Source organism: Pelophylax lessonae (assembly GCF_965119305.1).
Source record: "Pelophylax lessonae genome assembly, chromosome: 2".
Taxonomy (NCBI): domain Eukaryota; kingdom Metazoa; phylum Chordata; class Amphibia; order Anura; family Ranidae; genus Pelophylax; species Pelophylax lessonae.
In genome coordinates, this window is record NC_138769.1 from 558,396,739 (window position 1) to 558,423,370 (window position 26,632).

At 44.3% G+C, this 26,632-nt stretch overlaps 1 protein-coding gene across 1 annotated transcript; it reads left to right on the plus strand.

Annotated features, from left to right (window-relative positions):
* Nucleotides 1-23,702: 23,702 nt before the first annotated feature.
* On the plus strand, nt 23,703-24,791 carry LOC309548182 (lamina-associated polypeptide 2, isoforms alpha/zeta-like; the record flags this gene model as incomplete). Its single annotated transcript, XM_082248138.1, has 1 exon — nt 23,703-24,791. The coding sequence occupies one exon, from the start codon at nt 23,703-23,705 to the stop codon at nt 24,789-24,791; it is 1,089 nt and encodes a 362-aa protein (XP_082104264.1).
* Nucleotides 24,792-26,632: the final 1,841 nt, after the last annotated feature.

A 26,632-nucleotide genomic window follows, 5' to 3' on the forward strand; every position in this document is an offset into this window, starting at 1 on the left:
CAAGGAATCACGAAAAGCTTATCTGAATCCCTGAAGGTTGCTGTCGTCTCCAAACAGGCTTTTAGTATTTTGGGAACATCTAGCTCCTGACATGAATCCGAGAAGACTGGTAAGGCCCATGGTTCACTCAAGTTATCTGGAGTAGTCACTTTGGGGGTAAAACCTCGCAGAGGACGTAGCTCCACCCTGTCTGGGAAAAAGGATATATGCTCCTCCCCTATTCCCAGGGAGTGCAAATCCGAAATCCTTTTGCCGGACGTGATAGCCACTAGAAAGACCGTCTTCAAAGTCAGGTTCCAGAGCGAAATTTGCTCCACCGGCACGAATGGGTGTTTGGACAACATTTCCAGAATCAAAGGAAGGTCCCACTGAGGAAAGGGACTTCTACTTGGAGGTCGGATTTTAAGAACTCCTCTGAGAAAGGTGATTACCAGCGGATTATCTGCCCATCTGGTGCTGGTTGCTGCTGATATTGCTGACACCTGCACTTTAAGGGAACTCAGACCGAGACCCCTGTCTAGACCAGATTGAAGGAAGGCCAATACATTTGAAACTGAAGGCGCGATGGGGTCAAATTCTTCTGTTTCTGCGTAAGACACAAACTTATTCCAGATCTTAGCATATATGGAATTGGTTGCTGGCTTTCTAGCTTTGAGGAGGGTATTAATAACTTGCTGGGAGCATCCTAAGGATTCAAAACGCCTCCTTCCAACAGCCATATTTGAAGGTTCAGCGTCTGAGGTCTTGGATGGAACTTCTCCCCTTGTGATAGTAGGTGAGGGAAGGGAGGGATCTTGATCGGGGAGCATACGCTCATGCATAGCGCCAACGGAAACCAAGGCCTCTTCGGCCAATAAGGAAGAATTGCCAGTATCTGTACTGGTTCCCTCGTCAATCTCAGCAGGAATCTGGAAATAAGGGGACGTGGTGGGAAGGCGTAGCCTGTCGTGAACCGCCATGGGCAGGACAGAGCATCCACTTCCTCCGCTTGCGGGTAAGGGAGACGTGAAAAGAATCTCGGGAGCTTGGAGTTCTCTGGCGTTGCGAATAGATCCACCTGCGGAAGATCCCAAAGGCTGAGGATCTGCTGAAAGATGTGCGGATGTATCGCCCATTCATTGGTGTCCTCGAATTCTCTTGATAAATGATCCGCCACTGTGTTCAATTTGCCCGGTAGATAGGCCGCTCTGAGGGCCACCAGATTCCTCTCTGCCCAGATCATAATGGGCTCTACTTCCCTCAGGAGGGTCCTGCTGCGGGTTCCTCCCTGCTTCTGGATGTATGAAACCGCTGCCCTGTTGTCTAGGCGTAGTAGGACCCTCTGCGCCCTCACCTGGGGAGCCAGTGAGGTTAGTGCCAGAAATGCCGCCCTCAGCTCCAGAATATTGGAAACCAAGGCCTTCACCGGGAAAGACCATCTCCCCTGGATCTGTATCGTCTCGCAATGCGCTCCCCAGCCCTGGCTGCTTGCATCCGATGTGATCATGGTCCAGGAATGAGAACCCAAATGGTGAGGTTTGGCAAGATTCTCCGGATTTGTCCACCAATGAAGGCCTCTGCGCATTACCGATGTTCTCTGCATCGTTAGAGAGAGTTGACGTGTGCGCCACTGGGACAGGAATCCCGACTGAAAGAACCTGAGGTGCCAATGTGACCATGGCACTAGAGGGATGCAGGAGGACATTGAGCCGATCAGACTCGTACATTGTGAAGCTGACATGTAGTTCCTTCCTATGGCACGAAGTGTCTTCTGAATTATGGCTGTTGCCTTCAACTGGGGTAACGAGACCGTGCCCCTGGATGTGTTGAATTCTGCCCCTAAGTATACCATAACCTGGGTTGGGGATAGTTGACTCTTCTCCCGATTTACTAATCACCCTAGATCCTTCAGGGTTTGTAGTAGAATGTCCCTGTGGAGAATCAATTTCCGTGGACAGTCGGCTAGGAGGAGGATATCGTCCAGGTAATGATAAACTCTTAAACCTTTCTCCCTTAGGGTAGCAAGGGCCGATATTAAGACCTTTGTGAAGACTCTTGGTGATGTGCACAGGCCAAAAGGTAGAGCTTGAAATTGCAGGTGGACATGACCTACTGCGAACCTTAGATATTTCTGGAAGGCGGGAAGGATAGGAACATGCAGGTAGGCATCTTGCAGGTCCACAGATATCAACCAGTCTTTGGGTTGTACTGTTCGGATGACTGTCTGTAAGGACTCCATCTTGAATCTTTCCAGATGAATATAGCGGTTTAGACCTTTTAAATCTATAACCTGCCTCCAACCTCCTGTCTTCTTCTCCACCAGGAACAGGGTTGAATAAAAACCTGTGAAGCGCACCCCATAGGGTACCGGTACTGCCGCTTGTTGGAGCTGGAGCGAGACTAGAAAGTCCTTAAGGCCTGTGCCTTCTGCAGGGATGCTGGTAGTGTCGTCTTTTTGTAAGTCGTCCGAGGTGGTTGTTGTTGAAATGTCCAGAAGTGACCGTAACGGATGGTAGAAAGGACCCAAGGGTCCTGGCATCTCATTATCCAGTTTGGTAAGAAGTGGCGAAGCCGGGCCCCTACTGGATCGGTCACTTCTCTTCTGGCTTCAAAAGGACTTTGTCTCCCCTTGTGGGGTAGTGAGGTTTTTATTTCTCCTGGATGCCAGAAAGGAAGTCTGGGTGTCTTTCCATGGCCTCTTATTGTCCCTGAATGGACGGGTCTGCCTGTAGCCTCTGGCATTTGACTGGCAGAACCTTGAAAGGAAACCCCTTGTTCTGCGTTCCTTCCTATCTTGCGGAAGAATACCCGTCTTTCCTCCAGTGACCCTGGAAATGGCCTTCTCTAATCTATCTCCAAATAGAGATTTGCCATCGAACGGTATCTTGCACCAGCTCTGCTTTGATGCCAAGTCAGCCGTCCAAGGCTTCAACCATAGCGCCCTTTTAGCCATCACTGAGTGGAGCATTGAACGAGATGCACACCTAATTGTGTCAATGGCGGCTTCTCCCACTAAGTCTGCTGCTAACTTCAACTCTTCAAGTGCTTTAATAATAACCTCCTTAGGAACTTCCTGACGTAGGGCTGTCTCAATGTTGTCAGTACAGGAATGAATGGCACTTGAGACTGACGTAAGCTCAATAGCGGGCTTACAAGCTGCCCCGGCGGCCAGATAACACCTCTTTAGGTCAAGATCAATACGCCTATCCAACGGGTCTTTAAATGAAGTCGAATCTTCCATTGGAAGAGTCATGTTCTTCGCCAGACGCACCACCGCTGCATCCACTACAGGCATGGAGGATAAGGCTTGTATCCCCTCTTCCGGCAACGGATAAAATTTATTGACTCTGTTGAAGGAGAATTTTTTATCTGTCTTACTCCATTCATTCTCAATAACTTCCCTTATCTCTCCCATTAAAGGGAAGGCGACTTGTTTTCTCTTAAGAAAAGGGAAGTATGACTTTGATTTAGGCCGGGGTTCCGCTGGTTCTTCCCAGGCGATGGCCTGCTTAACCGCCTGAATAAATGGCTGAACTAAGGCAAAGTTGAAACCTGAAGGTTCTTCTTCATCTGAAGAATTATTTGAATGATCCTCCGAGGAAGGATCTCTAGCGGATGGAACTGCGCTAACAGTGATAGAAGAAGGACCTGCGATCACCAGATCCGATTCTTGTGGCTGAGAAGCCTGTGGTATAGGACGAGCTGGGATGGTGGACACCAACTCTGAAATTGAGTCACTTCACTTCACTTCACTGTTTGTTTAAGTAGGTCCACTACTTGGCGGCTCTCCGTGTTACAACTAGCCGCATAATCCCTGAGACAGTCTTTACAGACCAGCTTTCTCGGGAGGGTATCCGCACCACAAGACCAGCACTTTTTTCTTGAAGAGTAAGGTGGTGGTGAAGGAGAGCGATAACGGCTTCTGGATCTTGATCTCTCTGGGTATCTTGAAGAATGTGACCTGCGATCAGGACTGTGGTCATCCCGTCTTCCCGATGACTTTTGAGACCTCTTCGATGGTACTGGACTGTGACAAACCAAGAATAATGGATGTCAGTGGCGCACTCTTTTTTTTTTTTTTTTTTTTATACTCACGAAAAGGTGGTCCCATACCTATTACGGTCAGGTGGATCTTGGTTTCGTGAGGAATGACTCATGGTAAGGGCAGGAGGATCAGCTGAAAAAGGAAAGATTATAATAGAAAGATATATATATATATATATATATATATATATATATATATATATATATATATATATATATATACATATATATATATACAGAGGAAGGGTAAGAACCAAAGCATAAAACCACCTACCGAGTGAGAGCAAACAAAAAAGGTCTGCAGGGCAAGGCTAGCTGAAACCGAAGACAACCTCTCTCTAAAATTCCTGGCTTAAATACCTCAGGCTCCACCCTCACCTGAGCCGAGGTACCAATAGAAAGACAGGGAAACAATTGTTACCCTTGATTGGGGTTTTTTTTTTTTTTTTAAATCAGCACCGCCCCTTTAAGAAAACAGTGTCAATATTATGCTCCCCTAAACTATGTGCCAAAATATAACCTCCCATATTCATTTTATATCTTGCTAATATGAAACTAATTCCCCCTCTTAATTTGTTTAAAATTAAATATATATATATATTTAAACTTTATTTCTTCTTTCCTCCTTTTTTTTTTTTTGAGACCACGGCAAAAAGGCCGCCGTGATCTCTACTGCGCATGCGCCGCCGCCTTTACTGCGCATGCGCCGCCGCCGCGACCCGAAGTGTCGGCGCACCGAGACTCCCACCGAAAAAATGGCCGAAGTGGGAGTCAGTGCGCATGCGCCGACTGCTGCATCATCACGGCGCGACCCGGTGCGAACAGGGGAAAGGATGCCATGGCCACCAGGAAGCTGCGTGAGGGGAATCTGCCTGATTGACCCTGAAAAAAGAAAAAAGGTACATAGAAAACGAAGCCATTACATAATATAACCGGGGAGTTGTTTTTTTAAAAAGCGGAATCAGTGGGGAACTCAAAGAAAAAGAAAAAAGAGAAATAGAAGCCAGTACTAAAAACATGCATAATGACAGTACAGAAAGTGTATAAAAGAATGCTGATCTTTCTGCCACCATAAATCCCCACAGCATATGCGACTATTCATCCACATAATTATGAATGTATATATATATATATATATATATATATATATATATATATACAGTGGGTACGGAAAGTATTCAGACCCCCTTAAATTTTTCACTCTTTGTTATATTGCAGCCATTTGCTAAAATCATTTAAGTTCATTCTTCTTCCTCATGAATGTACACATAGCACCCCATACTGACAGAAAAACACAGAATTGTTGACATTGTTGCAGATTTATTAAAAAAGAAAAACTGAAATATCACATGGTCCTAAGTATTCAGACCCTTTGCTCAGTATTCAGTAGAAGCCCCCTTTTAAACTAATACAGCCAGGAGTCTTTTTGGGAAAGATGCAACAAGTCTTTCACACCTGGGTTTGGGGATCTTCTGCCATTCCTCCTTGCAGATCCTCTCCAGTTCTGTCAGGTTGGATGGTAAACGTTGGTGGACAGCCATTTTTAGGTCTCTCCAGAGATGCTCAATTGGGTTTAAGTCAGGGCTCTGGCTGGGCCATTCAAGAACAGTCACGGAGTTGTGAATCCACTCCTTCGTTATTTTAGCTTTGTGCTTAGGGTCATTGTCTTGTTGGAAGGTAAACCTTCAGCCCAGTCTGAGGTCCAGAGCACTCTGGAGAAGGTTTTTGTCCAGGATATCCCTGTACTTGGCCGCATTCATCTTTCCCTCGATTGCAACCAGTCGTCCTGTCCCTGCAGCTGAAAAACACCCCCACAGCATGATGCTGCCACCACCATGCTTCACTGTTGGGACTGTATTGGACAGGTGATGAGCAGTGCCTGGTTTTCTCCACACATACCGCTTAGAATTAAGGCCAAAAAGTTCTATTTTGGTCTCATCAGACCAGAGAATCTTATTTCTCACTATCTTGGAGTCCTTCAGGTGTTTTTTAGCAAACTACATGCGGGCTTTCATGTGTCTTACACTGAAGAGAGGCTTCCGTCGGGCCACTCTGCCATAAAGCCCCGACTGGTGGAGGGCTGCAGTGATGGTTGACTTTCTACAACTTTCTCCCATCTCCTGACTGCATCTCTGGAGCTCAGCCACAGTCATCTTTGGGTTCTTCTTTACCTCTCTCACCAAGGCTCTTCTCCCCCGATAGCTCAGTTTGTTTGTTTCATGTGCGTTGCCCTTCCATGTGTTCTTTGCTATGAAGGCCAGTTATAGGTGGGGGCAGAGGCCATTTTCTTTGTTGTATATGTGTACTGGTGAGTGGACATACTGGGTGCCTTTGCTGTAATACTATCAGCTGGGCTTCCATTATGCCCCCAATCACCTTTCAGGAGGGATGGGCCACCTCCAGGCTCACCTGCCCCCTATCTATCCATTAGCTTGCATGTGCTCCCACTGTGGAGACTCTTTAAAATTCATTAGAGTTAGGACTGCAGGTAACAGGGAGCCTTGACGTGGCCCTGCAGCTTTCACATGCGTTTGCAAATGTGTGCTAACTAAACCCCTGTATTGACGCAAACTGTTAGACAGGCCAATTTGGTTGGTAAGCAGACTGGTTGGCAAATTGAACTGGGAATTTTATCTTTGTTTGTTTCAGCTCTAGGAAGGGTTCTGGTCGTCCCAAACGTCTTCCATTTGAGGATTATGGAGGCCACTGTGCTCTTAGGAACCTTAAGTGCAGCAGAAATCTTTTTGTAACCTTGGCCAGATCTGTGCCTTGCCACAATTCTGTCTCTGAGCTCTTCAGGCAGTTCCTTTTACCTCATGATTCTCATTTGCTCTGACATGCATTGTGATCTGGAAGGTCTTATATAGACAGGTGTGTGGCTTTCCTAATCAAGTCCAATCAGTATAATCAAACACAGCTGGACTCAAATGAAGGTGTAGAACCATCTCAAGGATGATCAGAAGAAATGGAAAGCACCTGAGTTAAATATATGAGTGTCACAGCAAAGGGTCTGAATACTTAGGACCATGTGATATTTCAGTTTTTCTTTTTTAATAAATCTGCAACAATGTCAACAATTCTGTCAGTATGGGGTGCTATGTGTACATTCATGAGGAAGAAGAATGAACTTAAATGATTTTAGCAAATGGCTGCAATATAACAAAGAGTGAAAAATTTAAGGGGGTCTGAATACTTTCCGTACCCACTGTATATATAGATATACATTAAGAAAAGACGGCATATTTGTTCCACGTTAGGAAACGCCGTTACTCACAGACCCCAGAAGATCCACAGAAGGGGTTCCCAGTCTTATTAGCGCGTTTAGAGGCCCAAGAACAGGGACTGCACACGGGAGAGGCTGAACCCAGTGGAAGCTGCCCATTTTCACAGGCAGAGGTAGGGACATACTGCTGCAATCTTCACTGTTCAAGAGGTATTAGGAAAAAAAGGAGAATGATGGGGGGGGGGGGGGGGCAATAACTTTTAATTTATGCTATTCACTGATCCTGAAGGTGGAGTCGAGGCGGAGCTCTATCACTAGTATGCTGCCATGGAGGCACCAGGAAAAGAAAATAAAATAGACGTAGCAGAGTTCAGTCTGAGACGATTGGGGGAGCAACCTTCAAGTTGCCAAGGGAGTTGGCTGTGTCTCTAGCAAGATACCATTCAGTAAATCTGAAAGGACGTATCATGTCCGCCAGGGTCTCTCCTGAAAATGTGTGCTCCAGAAATGATTTCCATCAGGGACCTTAGGTAAGCACATACCGGAAATAAGACGGATATATTTAAATATATATATAATGTTTGGGGGTTCTAGCAATTTTCTAGCAAAAAATACTGATTTTAACTTGTATGCAACAAATGTCAGAAAAAGGCTTAGGCCTTATGTACACTGCTGCTGATAAACAGATGTTTAGAAGCAGTTGGGCAGTTTTTTCAGCAGCCCAAGAACTCTCCTCTATGTTATCTTTTTTTTATTTCAATATATTTTTATTGTGATTTTTCAAGTTAACAAGAGACAAACGAAAAGACGCTCTCGCAGGAGCAAAGAACATGAACATAAAATACTGCAAATGAGTAAACTTACACCTTTGTTAGGTGAACATGTTGAGATGAATTATAGAGTCTTTAAGAAATAATTGCATAAATAACCAAAGAAAAAGAACAGCAAAGAAACAAGAGAAGTATGAGTGCTGGTTATGTGAAGGAACATGTAAAACACATATCAACAATAATCAGCAGTCTCGAATGCATTGAGTTACAAGCCAACTATGCCAGCTGGATGCCACCGTCTCGCGTCTACCCATGGTAGAAGCAAATGCCACCTAATAAGACGCCTGTGTGGTAACCAGGCGTATGATTTCATCCTTAATGTTATCTTATCTGTCCATGTACAATGAGACGTTTATAGTCGTTTAGAGGCAGTTGAGTTTAGTGGCATTTTTTTAAAGCAAAAAATTGCGTTCAGTCCGAAGTTTTTGGGCATTTGAAACGCCAATTGCTTGTAACAGTGGGCAAATGCATCTTGGCGCGGCAACTCGCGTTTTTAAGTATTTCCTTTATAGGTGTTTTCAATGGGGATACATTTCTGACCATTTCACAATGTAAAAACGCTTGTAAATGCAAACGCAGCTAAACGCGCAAAAACGCAGCATATAAATGCGGGAAAACAGACGTTTTTAACCGTCGGTTACTAGCTGTCAAGTTCCAGCGTTCAGGGAGAGGTTTTCAAACATCCCGTGTACATAAAGCCTGGCCCCTTTCACACATGTGGACAATTCATTTCATCAGTTCAGTCATGTTAAAATGGATGAAGTATTCATCAGTTTTTCATCAGTCGTCATCAGTTTTTTGTCAGTGATCATCAGTTTTTCATCAGTTTTTTTTACATTCACTACCAATGCAAAAACAGATGAAAAACTGACCATTTGTCAGTTTACATCCATTTTTTTAACAGAAGAAAAATAGAGCTTTAATCAGCTAAAAATAATGGATGATGAGATGACTGATTGGGATGTAAACTGATGTAAATGGATGATCATCCATTTATATCTTTTTTTCCATAGAGATGCATTGATGTCCGTTTTTCATCTGTCAACGGATTGATAAAAAACGTGGGAAAAATGTGGGAAAAAGGACAGCATGTGTATTGTAAGTGGCAAACAGACCTCATTAAGTGCTGGTTCACACTATTGCGATGACAGACATAGCATGTGATTCGGAGCGCACTGCTCCTAAAATCACATGCGATGTCTGTGCGGTGCGAATTCAGCCATACAGTTTGTATGGCTGAATTCGCACCGCAATCACAGTGAACTCGCACAGGACCCTTCTTTTGGTCCGCAGCAGAATCGGATCGCATGGTGGTTCACACCAGTGTGATCCGATTCATGTGCAAACTGTCAAATCGCACTGCGATTTGCGATCTGATCTGGGGGTGTCGTTAACTTTGAATTGGCACCCCCAGCGTATCGCATATGGCAGTGTGAACTGCCTGTGCTGCGAATGCAATGCGGGAACACGCAGTAGATTCGCAGTGTTCCTGCATCGCAATAGTGTGAACCGTGCCTTACAGACTGAAGTTCAACTCTTTGATCTGAAAGAATGAAATGATACATTGTAAAACATGTTTATAGTTATCTCCCAGCGCTGAGAAATGTTTATAAACTTTTGCCGGAGCCTTTTTTTTTTTTTGACAGCTGTGAGTGAGCAGAGGACAGCTCTGCTTTGTATGAATCATAGAAATAGAATTTATTGGAAGGTTGGGAAGGAAGGATTTTCCGGCACATAGATTCTTTAAAAAATCAATTTTATTCAAATAACATAACACAAAAAGCAATCATGAGAAACACACAAAACATATAAACAAACAAAACAGAAAATATTGATTAAAAGTTGACTGGAGCCAAAATGGGTTAACCAGTCAGAAATGAATAACATACAGCAGTTCTATTTGATGTAATCATACACATATTCATATTATTAGTCACATAATGCGACTACATGTACATATTTATATACTTAGAAACGTGATGACAGAAATTAGTAGTACGCTTGATCAGGTTGCTCTACATGTTTCGCCTCATAAAGAAGCTTCATCTGGAGCCTGCTTGTGATCAAAGAAAATGGTTCTGTATAATTGTTATGCAGGACAACTGTCACCGCAGACAAATGGTAATGAATAACGAAGGGACAATCATGGATAGGTACAGAGCTCGGTATATATAGAGAGAAGATTAACCCAGGGGTAGTGGAGCCTGGGAGCCACCAAACACATTGTACTATGGAAGCATCTCTCCATATATTACATGGAGGAAGGCCATGTGGATATGCCAACAGGTGTTAGTATGTCAAAATCCTTTCATTGGCTCTGTCCTAAAGTTCCATGATGTCTCCTCCGGATGGGGAACCGCCGCCATAATGGCGGCGGTTCCCCATCCGGAGGAGACATCATGGAACTTTAGGACAGAGCCAATGAAAGGATTTTGACATACTAACACCTGTTGGCATATCCACATGGCCTTCCTCCATGTAATATATGGAGAGATGCTTCCATAGTACAATGTGTTTGGTGGCTCCCAGGCTCCACTACCCCTGGGTTAATCTTCTCTCTATATATACCGAGCTCTGTACCTATCCATGATTGTCCCTTCGTTATTCATTACCATTTGTCTGCGGTGACAGTTGTCCTGCATAACAATTATACAGAACCATTTTCTTTGATCACAAGCAGGCTCCAGATGAAGCTTCTTTATGAGGCGAAACATGTAGAGCAACCTGATCAAGCGTACTACTAATTTCTGTCATCACGTTTCTAAGTATATAAATATGTACATGTAGTCGCATTATGTGACTAATAATATGAATATGTGTATGATTACATCAAATAGAACTGCTGTATGTTATTCATTTCTGACTGGTTAACCCATTTTGGCTCCAGTCAACTTTTAATCAATATTTTCTGTTTTGTTTGTTTATATGTTTTGTGTGTTTCTCATGATTGCTTTTTGTGTTATGTTATTTGAATAAAATTGATTTTTTAAAGAATCTATGTGCCGGAAAATCCTTCCTTCCCAACCTTCCAATAAATTCTATGCAAAATTTGAGGATTGGCACCTTTAACAGTAACTTAGATGCTCAGATGGCTGCTATCTGATTGCATTATTATCAAACGTGAATCATAGAAATGCTGAATTAGGATCGTGAGAGGGACTGAATCACGATTTTCTATTCATTAATCATGCAGCTCTAAGGGAGGGTAATAACCACTGTCAGTTTTTTTTTTGCCATCTCTGTCCCAAAGCAATGATTTCCCTTCACTTCCTGTCCAATACCCAAACAGGAAGTGAGAGGAAATTCCTGCAAATTAAGGGAATTTGTTGGGGACACCCAGGTCACCAGAACTAGTTTCCCTATTGGAACATTTGCCCACTATTTCTTTTCTGGGGAAAACCCAAAATTTTGGGATTTTCTTTTACTTTCTCTTTCAATGATAATGGTAAACAGGATAAATAGAGAAGGTGAATCTCCATAACAGGGGCATAGTTACCAATAAAAACTGACAAGTGTTCTAATCTATCTCTACTCTATAAAAAGAAAAAAAAACATTTTACCTTTAATTATACTTTAAAATAAATACATTTGAAAGGGATAAGGGGGATCACCTGCCTAATCTGTTATATATATGGGTATACCCAAATAAAAGGCTCTTTTACTACAATTTATTTGAGTGCCAAGAGACAGTGGGAGTGGTTTACTAAAACTGGTGCACACACAATCTAGAGCAACTGTGCTTGGTAACCAATCAGCTTCTAACTTTACGCACAGCTCCACCAAATTTTGTGTGCACCAGTTTTAGTAAATCTCCCTCATTATACCAGAATCATAAACTGCACTGTAACAGCACCAGACTACAAACAAGGATGACAAATCATATAATATATCTCATGTAAGTATTTCTGGTTCTGAATGTGCTGTGCTACGGGGTTGGGTTTCCATCCTAAGGGTGTATATAGACTATTCCTGGATTAGACTTAAAGTTCAGATTTTTTCCCCTCTACATTCAAGAGGAGTAAAGATGTAATCTCAGACATGCTGGCTAAATCTCAACAAGAGAGATATAGTCATAAAATGAACAGTTAAAGAAGGCTCAGTGGTAGTAATGTGACACAATAAAGAGAGAAATCTTCTGCTTTGACATATATGGAACTATACCAGGGAACTACATCCCTTTTCACTTATTCAATGTAAACTAGAACAAGTAGTAGAAAATTATTGGGCATCATAGGTAAATATATCAAAATGTTTTTGAGTCAAAAATATCCAGTTGTATGTTGCTTAAAATTTATCAGGACCCTTTTGGTTACACTTTTTTCTCCTCTTGACAACTATCAGATATAAAGTTATTTTTTCTCTTGTTCCTTGTTTCTTGTTACTTTTCCTTGATCGAGGACAGTTTCTGTTTTTGTCCAAACTCACTAATGGTTAGCCTCCTATAAAATTTATTACCTGAATATTTAGAATTTATATACTTCCATGCAGAGGTATTAAAAGAGAGTAGAAAGCAATAAGGAGTGCCTACTAAGTGTAGCATGTACAGTTAATGAGGGTTAAAAGAAAATAGAACATTCACTAGGGTAAAGGATGTGCCAGCATCGTATATGGAACAGGTCATCTGCAGTGTCTCTCTAGGCTGGTAACGGATAGAAGCTGCTGTGACGTTGTGCTGATGGCTGTCAGCGTCTATTCAGCCATGTTCATACATGTATAAGCATAAGGGGGATACATTGTTTTTTTTTTTCAATTTTTGCAAAGTAATTTTTTTTTTTACAGAATTTCTAATTATTCGATGAAAAATCACTATCTTTGTGCATAATCCAGAATTTCCCGTCAGTATTTTACTCTCAAAGGATAACATCTCAATCAAAAACAGCACATCTTATTTATTTTACAAAAACTGACATTGGTTTTAATACTCTATTGAAAACAAAAAAAAAAAGTGGATACAGTTAGAGCCCATTCAGACAGGGGCGACACGACTTGCTGGGGCGACCTGTGAAGTCGCGGTGCACAGACTTCATATAATTGAAGTCAATGCAAGTTGCCTCCAGGTCCAAAGTAGTACAGGACCCTTTTTCTAATTCGGAGCGACTTGTGTCGCTCCTATTAGAAAGGGTCCTGTGCTAATCAATGGCAGGCGACCGACCGTGACTTGACAAGTCGCGCTAGTGTGAATGGATCCTTATACTTTAAACTTGAACTCCATGCAGATATAAAGGATAAGCTGCAGCTGTGTAAACATTAATGAACCCTTTAAAGGAGAAGTATGGCCAAAGCTCTTTTGGTCCTACTTCTCCTTTGGGTCACAGGAGTGCACTTTGTTTTGCCCTCTTGTGACCCAGATCCAGCCAACAGCGGGCTAAAGTCCGCTGTCAGCTGACATCGCAGAACTGGTCCAGGCTCTGCAGGAATCCCAACAATAATGTCGGGAAGTGCCAAGATGCCTAACCAACAGCTGGCTCAGCCTCTCAGTGTGCTGCTGAGAGCCTGAGCCTGCCATAACCACCCCTCCACAGCTCAGTGCTCCAGTGCAGAGCATACCCAAGTACTGAGCTATCAGCGATCTTTGATCGCTCAGTTCTCAGTGTAGAGCCGTTGGGGGACAGTTGTAGCATTGACCTATCTAGTTGAGCATGTATGGTTTTTATGTCATCCCATGCTTGTCTTTTAAGGTGCTTTTAAATGGAAGTATTGCAGGTACCTGAATAATGTATCCAGGGTGAAAATACAGTAATTTTCCCTAGTACAAAGCCGCATATTATCCTAAAAGTGATTAGGTAACAGATGCAATAAACAATGTGCAATAAGCAAAATCAAACAATAGTGAATGTTCAAATGGCAAAGTGTTAATAGATAAGTCAAACTCTTGCTGCCTGGATTGGTGTGAATTACATCAAAAATAGTTTTTTGGTGAATAAGTAGCCACAATCTGTTCACCAAAAATGACAAATAATAAATGGTGCAAAAAGTTCATAAAAAGTCTAGTGGAGCTGGTAGATGTTATAGAACTTTAGTTCCTCTACCTTCCGTTTGAGGATGCCCCACAGATGGTCAGTAGTGTTTAGGTCTGGAGACATGCTTGGCTATGCTAGTCTATCTACTTTACCCTCAGCTTCTTTAGCAAGGCAGTGGTCGTCTTGGAGGTGTGTTTGGGGTCGTTATCATGTTGGAATACTGCCCTGCGGCCCAGTCTCTGAAGGGAGGGGATCATGCTCTGCTTCAGTATGTCACAGTACATGTTGGCATTCATGGTTCCCTCAATGAACTGTAGCTCTCCAGTGCTGGCAGCACTTTTGCAGCCCCAGACCATGACACTCCCGCCACAATGCTTGATTGTAGACAGGACACACTTGTCTTTGTACTCCTCACCTGGTTGCTGCCACACACGCTTGACACCATCTGAATAAATAAATAAATAAATAAGTTTATCTTGGTCTCATCAGACCACAGGACATGGTTCCAGTAATTTATGCTCTTAGTCTGCTTGTCTTCAGCAAACTGTTTGCAGGCTTTCTTGTGCATAATCTTTAGAAGAGGTTTCTTTCTGGGACGACAGCCATGCAGACCAATGTAATGCAGTGTGCAGCATATGGTCTGATCACTGACAGGCTGACCCCCCCCACCCCTTCAACCTCTGCAGCAATGCTGGCAGCACTCATACATCTATTCCCCAAAGACAACCTCTGGATATGACTCTGAGCACGTGCACTCAACTTCTTTGGTCAACCATGGCGAGGCCTTTTCTGAGTGGAACCTGTCCTGTTAAACCGCTGTATGGTCTTGGCCACCGTGCTGCAGCTCAGTTTTAGGGTCTTGGCAATCTTCTTATAGGAGGTGCCATGTTGGTCTTCCACTTTCCAGTTTGAGAGAGTGATAGCGATAATACTAAATTTAACACACCTGCTCCCCATTCACACCTGAGAACTTGTAACACCAACAAGTCACATGACATCGGGGAGGGAAAATGGCTAATTGGACCCAATTTGGACATGTTCACTTAGGGGTGTACTCACTTTTGTTGCCAGCGGTTTAGACACTAATGGCTGTGTGTTGAGTTATCTTGAGGGGACAGCAAATTTACACTGTTATACAAGCTGTACACTCACTAATTTACATTATACCAAAGTGTAATTTCTTCAGTGTTGTCACATGAAAAGATATAATAAAATATTTACAAAAATGTGAAGGGTGTACTCACTTTTGTGAGATACTGTAACTCTCTATAAAGTGTTTATATGGGGGGGGGGGAGGGTAATTGTTTTAATTGTGCTTTGGTGCATGGTTTCTGGGCACCTTTTTTTATCTTAGGGGCGTCACTGTGACTTTGACCCAGTCCTAAGGAAGCAACAGAGCCGCAAAACACATCAACCTTAGATAGGCATAGTGTATGTCTACAACTATATTTTTTAAGTGTTATTGCACTCAATTTTATCCAATTTACCAACTTGCCTATCTGGACAATTTTTTTCATTTTTTTGTACATACAGTGCATGTTAAAAACATTTTTGCTGGAAAATTACAAAAGGACCCCCAAAAATGTTATATTTTCTGAAAGTAGAAGCCCTGAAGAATAAAATGGTGACTGTTTTTTATGTCGCATGGTTTTTGCACAACCATTTATCAAAGGCAGATTTTCATGAAAAGATACACATAAATGAATTTTAGTGCATACAAACACAATATAATACCCAAGTTATTAGTATAATATAAAATATGATGTTGCGTCATACCAATTATGTCAAGATTTAAAATTGTGCACGCCTGTAAACAAACTACGGCATCTAAAATTGTTCATAGGTGGTGCTTTAAAAGCCTTTACTGGCTTTTAGTTTAGAATTAAACATGAGCTATAATGCTAGAATTGAGGAAGGGATGTTCCTCCATCTCCTCCATGGGGAGCTGACCCAACCGCTTACAATGGTACTGTGGTACGGGAGAGTCTGGGAATGGTGGTGGGTGGAAGCGGAAGGGGGATGGAACCTTCCGAATGCTGTAAAAGTGACAGGGATTCCAGGACAGATCAGAGCGATTGTCTGTGTATCAGCACTGACCAACAAGAATTTCAAAAGAAGAGTGAAAAGAGTTGGGATTTCCAATCCCAAGACTGCTATATCAGCTATGTGGGCACTGACAGGTCATCACCCATGAAGGTAAGTACAGCGTAAGTATTTTCTGAAAGGGTGAACTCACCCTTTCAGCAACCTGCATAAGCCAATTAACAATCATCTCTAGTAGTTGTGACTATACCAGACTCATGAACTTTGATTCTGATAGGTCAGCACCAGCACAGAGAATCAGGCTGATCCATCCTGGAAGCCCTCCAAAAAGAAGGGGGAGAAGAGTGGGGATTTCACATTTTCAGACTGCTACACCAGTTGTGTGGGCAATGACAGCTCATCACCAACAGAGGTAAGTACAGTGAGTAATGTGGGGGTGGAGAAGCTGTAGGGTGTTATTTCACCTTTTCATTATATCTGAAAAGGTGAACACTCTAAAGCCCCGTACACACGTACCGATCGTCGGCCGAACGATCGGCCGTCTTTTGTCCCCGGGCTGTCGTGTCTGCTGAAAAGTGCAAAAGACTGCACACGAATTTTGTCCGCCGACTGCAGAAGTGATGTCATGTGATGGTTAACTTTCCCTGTGTTTTTTCTTTTCTGAGCATGCCCAGTCTTGCAAATCTGCTGTCTTTCGGCCGAATTCTGTACTGACTGGCGAACAATCGGCCGTTCTGGTGTCGGCATACAAAAATTTTAATGCTTGCACGACAGATTCTGTTTGGCCGAAAGTGCGCTGTCGGCTGTCGGAAGCATCATACTAACAAGCCGAAAATCGGCCGATCGGTCGTCGGCCGAATCTTTTCAGCCGACAATCTGCACGTGTGTGCGGGCCTTTACTCTCCTTACATTTACTCATTGTTCTGTGCATTGTATCTAAAGGCATAATGCTATATGGAACCAACTAATACAACTGATTTCCAATATAGGTAGCATTGGCAAATGTACCTGAACAGTGCAGACACCTGTCGATACCTAAGCAACAACTGAGTTTAGATCAGTGTCATTAATAATGTATTAACTAATTTGCATAACCCACAGGGAGAGAAATACAGCTTTTGTACCATCCATTTAATCCCATAGGAAAATGTGTAGATCAAGGGTTAAACGTAGCAGAGTCACCCACCCTGAGCGTCCTTAACGAAGGAGAATTCTCTGATTAATAATGAATTAGTACAAATTGGCTGGAGCTGGCTGCGTGCTCGATGCTAATCTGTGTAAATAGGGGAGACAGCGCAAGCTAGCTGTGTACAGCCGCCCAGTACCAGCCATTCCCTGGGGGCTGATAGGGAGGGAGGACGCATTATTTATATAGTGACAATGTCCTTATTAAATTTCTATTGCTTAGGAATGGCATGTCCTTCCCTCCTCCCAAAGATAGCCTAATGTGGAATAACAGAATAATATGGTAATGCAGAAACAAAACATTCATCACTATTTAGTTTTGCTCTGAAAAGCTTTATCCAGTTTTTCTGCAAGTCCAGCATTGATTCTGTATAAACTGGTCAGGTTTTAATACAACATTGTATACAATCACCGTAAAAAGAAGAAAATGTGTTCATTTGTCACACAAGGTAGATGAATATAATAAAAGTGTATATTTTCACCAGGTATGAGGACTATTTACTGTGCTTTAAGGATTTCCTCAAAGGGTTTTTCTCTTCAGTGGTAAAGAAAATGCCAGTGATAGAGGAGTTTTAGATGTTCATTGTATCAGCGTTATTGAGATCTAGCTTCAGAATCAGAATAAATCCCAACCTTACTATAGGTAGAACTTGGCAGGGCTCAATACACAGATGCATCTCATAAAATTAGAATATCATCAAAAAGTTAATTTATTTCAGTGATTTAATTCAAAAATTTAAACTCATATATTTTATATAGATGTGTTACACACAGAGTGATATATTTCTAGCATTTCTTTCATATAATTTTGATGATTATGGCGTACAGCTAGTGAAAACCCAAAATTCAGTATCTCGGAAAATTAGAATATTACATAAGAACAATAAAAAAAAGGATTTTTAATACAGAAATGTTGGCTTACTGAAAAGTATGTCCATGTACAGTATAATATGCACTCAATACTTGGTCGGGGCTCCTTTTTCGTGAATTACTGCATCAATGCGGTGTGGCATGGAGGCGATCAACGGTGGCACTGCTGAGGTGTTAGGGAAACACCCAGGTTTCTTTGATAGTGGCTTTCAGCTCATCTGCATTGTTGGGTTTGGTGTCTCTAATCTTCCTCTTGACAATACCCCACAGATTCTCTATGGGGTTTAGGTCAGGCAAGATTGCTGGCCCATCAAGCACAGTGACACAGTGATACCATGATCATTAAACCAGGTATTGGTACTTTCGGCAGTGTGGGCAGGTCCTGCTGGAAAATGAAATCAGCATCTCCATGAAGCTGGTCAGCAGAGGGAAGCATGAAGTGCTCTAGAATTTCCTGGTAGAGGGCTGCGCTGACTTTGGACTTGATAAAACACAGTGGACCAACACCAGCAGATGACTTGGCTTCCCAAATCATCACTGACTGTGGAAACTTTACACTGGACCTCATGCAACTTGGATTCTGTGCCTCTCCACTCTTCCTCCAGACTCTGGGACCTTGATTTCCAAATAAAATGCAATATTTTCCACAGTCCATGATTTAAAGCTTATTTCCAGTCAAATTTGAGAAAACCCCACTATATATTGTTTGTGTTCCTAATCACACAGGATGCCTTAAAAAATGTTTGTTAAAAATATTTCTTACCGTTTAGATGTTTAGGTGTCATGCTTGACTGCAAGGGTTTTTTCGAACAATATAACACAATATGGTGTACAATGTGTAGCGCTAACATTAAAACATGATGTGCAAAGTGATGTGACATGAGATAAAAAATATATAAAAGATGTGTGACTCTAAATGAAATCAATATTAATAAAGTCCAGGAATCACCACAAATACAGTAATAACCATTCAAGGAAAAATGATGTCACCACGCCCCCTTGGACCCCGTCTTCGCACTGTGTACGCGGGATGCCGCGGTTTTACTCATTCATGTTTGTGTATGACATGCCCTTTGTATCCGGACATTTGTAAGTGCAATTTTTATTAAAGGATTTTATTTACTTTAAACAATATTACGCTATGTGTTCCTTCAATCTCCCTTTGTATTTATGGCTCGGGACTTGTGATGTGTACTATGAGGAGCTATAATCGGTGCATCCATCTGTCCCTATCTACATCTCCTGCTGTATATATGGCCTGTCCTATTAGTGCCTGATATAAGGATTGATTATTGTGGATTACATCACCTTGTGTCTATTGCGCATATGGTCTATCCATTAGTTTGGGGGCCCCCTATTTCTGGTAAGCAGCCATTTTTTACATCCCACTCACAGGTGCTCTTTCTGATTTCCATCTATGTTGGGAAAAGTCCTCCTATCCATCATATCTCTGCTGGGACTTGTGGTTCATTCACCAAGTATTGCACTATTTGATGTTTTTGAGGAATTCTTTTTTTTCTCCACTGACTATTTTTCCTTGAATGGTCATCACTGTATTTGTGGTGATTTCTGCATTTTATTAATATTGATTTAATTTAGAGTCACACATCTTTTATATATTTTTATCTAATGTCACATCACTTTGCACATCATGTTTTAATGTTAGCGCTACACATTGTACACCATTTGTGATTGATTTTGTCTATAGATCAGTGTATTGCAGCTTTCTATTCATTTATCACTTTATTATTTCAGCTTTGTAGCTTTTCATTATCATATTCTACTATCTCACATTTTTAGCGCAGAATATTTTGGTGTTTTTTGAATATAACACAATACTAAAACAGATTAGAATTGATTACAGCGCTGTGCCATAAATAATTACAGCTCCAAAACATCAAAACCTATAATTAATAAACCACACAATTGTAAAGAACCAACTTATTCATTTACATGAAAGTAAAAAACTAAAAAGAAATCCAAGAGGTTAGAGAGTGTTTCCTGGAGGGAAGCTGACAACTTGGAGGATTCCAACGTGTATAATGCCAATCTTTTAACACATAGAGAGGCATATAGATTTGGCATATAGATTTATTATTGCAATGGTATCATGTGTCTCGGGGGTCTCTCTCAGAGAATGGTGTCTGTGCCTGAAGGTGAGACGTTTTTGGATATATCTCTATAATTTTATGTATTCTCTCACCCGAATAAATCACAGAAAATACCCCCAGCAAGCAGTTTTGTGTGGCCACGTGGAGGTGGCCCTGAGACATTTAAGGAGATTGATCACCTTTCTATTTGTGGCGCGAAGATCTTAGTCGCCAAATCCTGGAGAACATCTACGATACCACTTGAGCTCTTTAAGGCCCAGCTGTCATGGATCACGATTAATGAATGCATTTCCTCGATTCTAGATGATAAACTTACATTATTTCCAAAACTTGGGATCTCTGGATCAATAATTACAGGAGATATATAATAGAGAACAGTTGTTGCGCTCCTGAGTCATACGTTCTCTCTATACTTTCTTCCTTTACTCTCAGGGCCGGCCTTTGGGGTGTGCGAGCTGTGCAGCCGCACAGGGCGCCATGGGCAACAAGGGCGCCGTGTGGCCATCACAGCTCGCAGAAGATCAGGCGATTCAGGCCGCACAGCGGGAGGTAAGCGGCGACCACGGCCTGGACAGGGTTAACACAGGCCACGGCCGCCGCTTACCTCCCGCTGTGCCTCGGTCACCTCACCTACTGCTGCAGCCTGCAGACAGTCTGAGGCGAGCTGTGTATTACACACAGCACAGCCTCCGATCCACGCACGGTGACAGATCCCTCCTCCCTGCAGGGATCGTCAGCTCCTCCTCGCCCCGCCCTTCTCCTCCCGCCCCGCCCACACTCCCCGGGGATGTGTGGGTGGGAAGTTTAAAGAAAAGTGCAGACAGGGTGAGGTAAGGTAAGTGAGGTCTCCTTCAAAAAAATGTTAGGGGGGTCTCTGATGTGGGGGGCTCTGTGTGAGGTGGGCTTTGTAAGGGGGGCTCTGATGTAAGGGAGCTTTTTGTGGGGGGGTCTGTGATGTAAGGGGGGCTCTGTGTGGAGGGGGCTCTGATGTAAGGGGGCTTTGTGTGGGGGTCTGCGATGTAAGGGGGGCTCTCTGATTTGGGGGGCTCTGTGTGGGGGGCTCTGATGTAAGGGGGCTTTGTGTGGGGGGGTCTGTGATGTAAGGGGGGCTCTCTGATGTGGGGGGGCTCTGATGTAAGGGGGCTTTTTGTGGGGGGTCTGATGTAAGGGGGGCTCTGTGTGGGAGGAGCTCTGATATAAGGGGGCTCTCTGATGTAAGGGGCTCTCTGATGTGGGGGGTCTTTGATGTGGGGGGTCTCTGATGTAAGGGGGCTAGGTGTGTGTGTAGGGGGTCTCTGATGTTAGGGGGGCTTTGTGTGTGGGGTCTCTGATGTGAGGCGGCTCTGTGTGTAGGGTCTCTGATGTGAGGGGGGCTTTGTGTGGGGGTTCTCTGATGTAAGGCGGCTCTGTGTGTAGGGTCTTTGATGTGAGGGGGGCTTTGTGTGGGGGTTCTCTGATGTGTGGGGGGGTCTCTGATGTAAGGGGGGCTTTGTGTGGGGGGGGTCTCTGATGTGAGGGGGGATGTGTGGGGGGGTCTCTGATGTGAGGGGGGCTTTGTGTGTGTGTAGGGGGTCTCTGATGTTAGGGGGGCTTTGTGTGGGGGGGTCTATGATGTGAGGGGGGCTTTGTGTGGGGGGTCTCTGATGTGAGGGGGGCTCTGTGTGGGGGGTCACTGATGTAGGGGGGTGCCACAGGATTAGCTCGCACAGGGCGCCTGAACACCTAAGGCCGGCCCTGTTTACTCTCTTTCTATGGTTATCCCTCCCCGTGCTGCTAAACTTCCCTAAGGAACACAAGGGGGATGACTGCCTAAGATCATGGGGATGAAGTACCCCATCATACAGGTTTCTTGCAGAAATGTATCCCCCTGCACTTATGCATCCAAGCTGTGCAATTGTGAACATGACAGATAGGTGGGCTTCCTTATATTTCAGCAGAATTCTGTTTGATGAAATGATGGGTCACTTCAAACTTCTGCAGACCATGGAGGCCAAGACATTAAACTGTATTATCACAAAACTTTAGGCATGTTACAAATGGTATGTCTAATTTCTAATATTTTTGGTAAACTCAAAGTATAACTAAAGGCAAAACATTTTCCTGGTGCCTCCATGGCAGCATACAGGTGATAGAGCTCTGCCTCGACTCCTCCCTCAGGACTAGTGAATAGCATAAAAGAAGACCTAGCCCCTATCCCATCATTCTCCTTTTTTTCCTCATACCTTCTTGACTGGTGAAGAGTAGCAGCACGTCCATACCTCTGCCGTTGGCAGCTTCCACCGGGTTGAGCCTCTCCCGTGCGCAGTCCCTGATCTCGGGTCGCTCAAAGCACTAAATAGACTGGGAGCCCTCTTCTGTGGATCTTTGGGGCATTATCCGCAGGGTTTCCTCATAGGAACACCATCCTGCCTTTAAATTTAGATGTCTGGAAGAGTGGGATCGCCAGAGGGTCAGCTTAATCCTTTTCCTTTTTTACAGGTAGTTCTGTCAGTTTCCCCTTCCACCTCCCTTCTTTCTAATTCATTCCCAAAGTCTCTCAGGGGTTAAAATTGTAATTTTCATTTGATCTACCTTTTGTAGGGCCGCCTTAATGTGTTCAAACGCCGTCCTGGCCGCTCGTGGCATTACTGCATCCCCTCCGGCGGCTTCCTGATCTGAGGCGCCGCCTCCTCGTCGCTCAGTCGGTCGGGCCGAGTGCGCAGTGCGCATGCGCGGCCTCGGGATGCTCCGGCGGCCATCTTGGATAAGGGAAACAGGGCAGGTTTTGCCCTTTTCCCTTTTAAAAAGTTCACAGAACAGGAAAAGCGATTCCTGGACCCCACCCCTAATGAGTATCCTCAGTAAGATTTAAGCAGCCTCAGGGAGCAGTTCACTGCCTCTTCTGCTTAGGTGGCGCCCTGCTTCTCCCAAGCCTATGAGCCCTGCTGGTAAAAAAGAAAATATAGGGGAAAGAGTTTTTTGCTTTTTGCCCGCCAGCAAATGTTCATATAAATTTTATTTACTTGTTCCTTCTCGCACTTTTCTTTCCTTTAAGCTGATCCTCCTGCCGTCCTACCATTAGCCATTCATCCCACAATCAAGATCCTCCCTGCAATAGGTATGTGACCATCTATTGGTAAGTAAAAAAAAAAAAAAAGAGCATGGCTGATGGAGATACCCATTCTTCTCTTTCTCCAGTCCTGCACACTCCAAGAGGTCTGGGAAATCCTCCAGACATCGTGAGGACTACAGCCCGGATCGAAGGTCCCGATCATCTCGGCACAGATCCCATGACAGGTCAAGGTCACGGCACCAATACCGTTCTCCTTCGCCTCCTTCCCGCTCCTCAAGGAAGAAGTGCTGGGCCTGAGGGGCTACCCCGCTTCCGGACAAGCTAGTCTGCAAGAGTTGCCTTAGGGAATACGCGGCTGACCGAGAATCAGAAAGCCGACAAGTTGCTGACCTTCTAAAGCAAACAATGAGGGACTCCTTCTCGGAACTAGCAGCCTTGGTTCCCGCTCAGACACCCACTCCGGGCACCCAGACTCAGCAGGCAGCTTATGATGCACCAGGCCCATCAACAGCCAGTCTTCCCCTACCTCCAGGCCGCCAAACCAGGGAGGCCTCCCCAGAGGAACACTCAGAGGAGTCGGCAGAAGAAATAGAACCCTCAGGGTTCAGTTACACAATGATTCCTTCCTTCATTCAGGCGGTTAAAACAGCGATCGAATGGGAAGATGCTGAGGAACCTCCTCAAACATCTAAAAGGTACTTCCCCTTTCTCAAAAGGAAACAAATTGTTTTTCCATTGATGGGAGAAATCAGGGAGGTGATTCAGGATGGGTGGCAGAGAACAGACAAAAAATTCTCTTTAGGCCGCCTCAACAAACTGTATCCTCTGGCTGAATCCGATTCGCAGATATTAAATGCCATGCCGGTGGTGGATGCGGCTATAGTCCGTCTAGCCAAAAATGTCACCCTCCCTTTGGATGACTCTGCCTCCTTCAAGGATCCTCTAGATAGACGTATCGATTTGGATCTTAAGAGAGGCTATCTCGCAGCAGGAGCAGCATGCAAACCAGCGATTGCACTTACCTCTGTCTCAAACGCTATCAGAGCCTGGACGGACAACGTCGAGACGGCCTTACGACAGAACATTCCCAGAGAGGATATAATCAAGGCACTAGAGGAGCTCAGACTGTCAGCTGATTTCGTTGGTGAAGCAGCCATCGATACAATTCGCTGCTCAGCCAGGGCTATGCTACACTCGGTCATGGCTAAAAGAGCCCTTTGGCTAAAACCATGGGCAGCCGACATGACGTCCAAGCAATCCTGGTGTAAGATCCCTTTCAATGGCAAAGCCCTGTTTGGGGAGAGATTAGATCAAGCTATTTCAAGAGTAACGGGCGGAAAGTCAGGTCTTTTACCACAAGATCGGAAAGTGAGAAATCCTAGAGCCCATACGGCAAGATTTCGCCCAGCCAACGTCAGGGATTTCAGGAATTCAGAAGGCCCTGGAGGGGCACGCAGTCTACATTCCTTACTTCTCGTAAAAACAGAACCATAACTGCTCCGCAAGAAGCCGCTAAGCCCTTTTGACGCCAGGGGGACGCGGGAACTTCAGGTGGGAACAAGATTGAGGTTCTTTCTGCCAAAATGGATCCAGCATTGCCAGGATCCTTGGGTCCTATCAACAATTCGCTCAGGCCACTCCTGGAATTTCTATCATCTTCCTCCTCGGTCTTTATTTCAAGAAACGAGAATTCCAACATCGCCTCAGAAGGCTCAAACCTTGTTACAGTACATAGAATTGCTCCAGGTGCAAGGGGCAGCTATCCCAGTGCCAGCTGCAGAGCGCTTCACAGGTTTTTACTCCCCTCTTTTTCTGGTGCGGAAATGAACAGGAGACTGGAGACCTGTGATAGACCTGAACAGGCTCAACAAGTATATAAGTCTGGAGAGCTTCAAGATGGAGTCATTACAGATGATCATCCAGGTGGTACAGCCGGGGGATTGGATGATTTTGATCGACCTACAGGATGCCTACCTGCATGTTCCAATCAATCCAATATTCCAAAGATTCCTGAGGTTTGCGGTAGGTCAGACCCACCTGCAGTTTCAGGATCTACCTTTTGGTCTCTGCACCTCACCTCGGGTGTTCACGAATATCCTCATCTTGGCACTGGCACCATTACGGCAGAGAGGCTTACGAGTACACCACTACCTGGACGATATCCTTCTCTTAGCCAACAACCCAGCACAGCTCATTTCCCACAGGGGCATACTACTACGGTCCCTATCGGAGCTAGGTTGGCTCGTAAATCATGCCAAGAGTCATCTCGTTCCCTCCCAACAAATGATCTACCTGGGCATACTTTTCAATACACAGCAGGGAACTGTGTCGTTGCCCTTCCAGAAGACAGAGGTCATTATGAAGAGGATGAAGAGGGTCATGACAGCTCACCAGGTAACGGCATCCCAGTGTCTGAGCCTCATAGGCACAATGTCATTGTGCATTACTGTGGTGCCGTGGGCCCATTGGCACTTAAGGTATTTTCAGACGGGTTTCCTGTCGCAATGGAGGAGACGGTGTCTTTCTCAGAAGATCCTCCTATCCAGCTTAATGCGCAGGAGCCTGCACTGGTGGACGAATCGGAGGAACCTATCCAATTCTCGTCAACTGGGCTCATTTCCCTGGATCACAATTACATCCGATGCCAGTGGCCTAGGTTGGGGAGCTCATTGCGGGGAACCAGTGTACAGGGAAGATGGACCTACCCCACAAGAGGGATAGTCTCAAACATCCTAGAAATTAGAGCGCCCTTCCTGGCGCTAACGTCATTAGCTTCTCTGATACAGGGTCAGAGAGTAGTGCTCTGTTTAGACAACAGAGCAGCAGTTGCCTCCCTGCAAAGGCAGGGCAGAACCCGAAGCAGATCTCTGCTCAGGGAAGTGGAGCCGGTAATACTTTGGGTAGAAAGAAATCTCGTGGACCTGAAGGCAGTTTACCTCCCAGGCAGTGCAAATACAGAGGCAGACAGACTGTCAAGAACATTTGTGGACATCAACGAGTGGTCATTAAATGCCCACATCTTCAGCCAGATCTGCAAACTCTGAGAACCCCCCCAGGTGGACATGTTTGCCACCGCGGAGAACACAAAGCTAGCGAGATTTTTCTCTCGTCTACCCCATCCCCAGGCAGAAGCAGCGGATGCTCTTTCATGCCCCTGGACGTTCAAGACAGCGTATATCTTCCCTCCTCGGCCATTGATATTGAAATTTCTTCAGAAGCTCCTCAGGGAGCATGTACAGATACTGGCGATCCTACCATTTTGGCCAAAGAGACCTTGGTTTCCCCTGGCCACGTATCTCTCGATAAACCCTCCGGTCAGAATTCCCTCTTTCCCT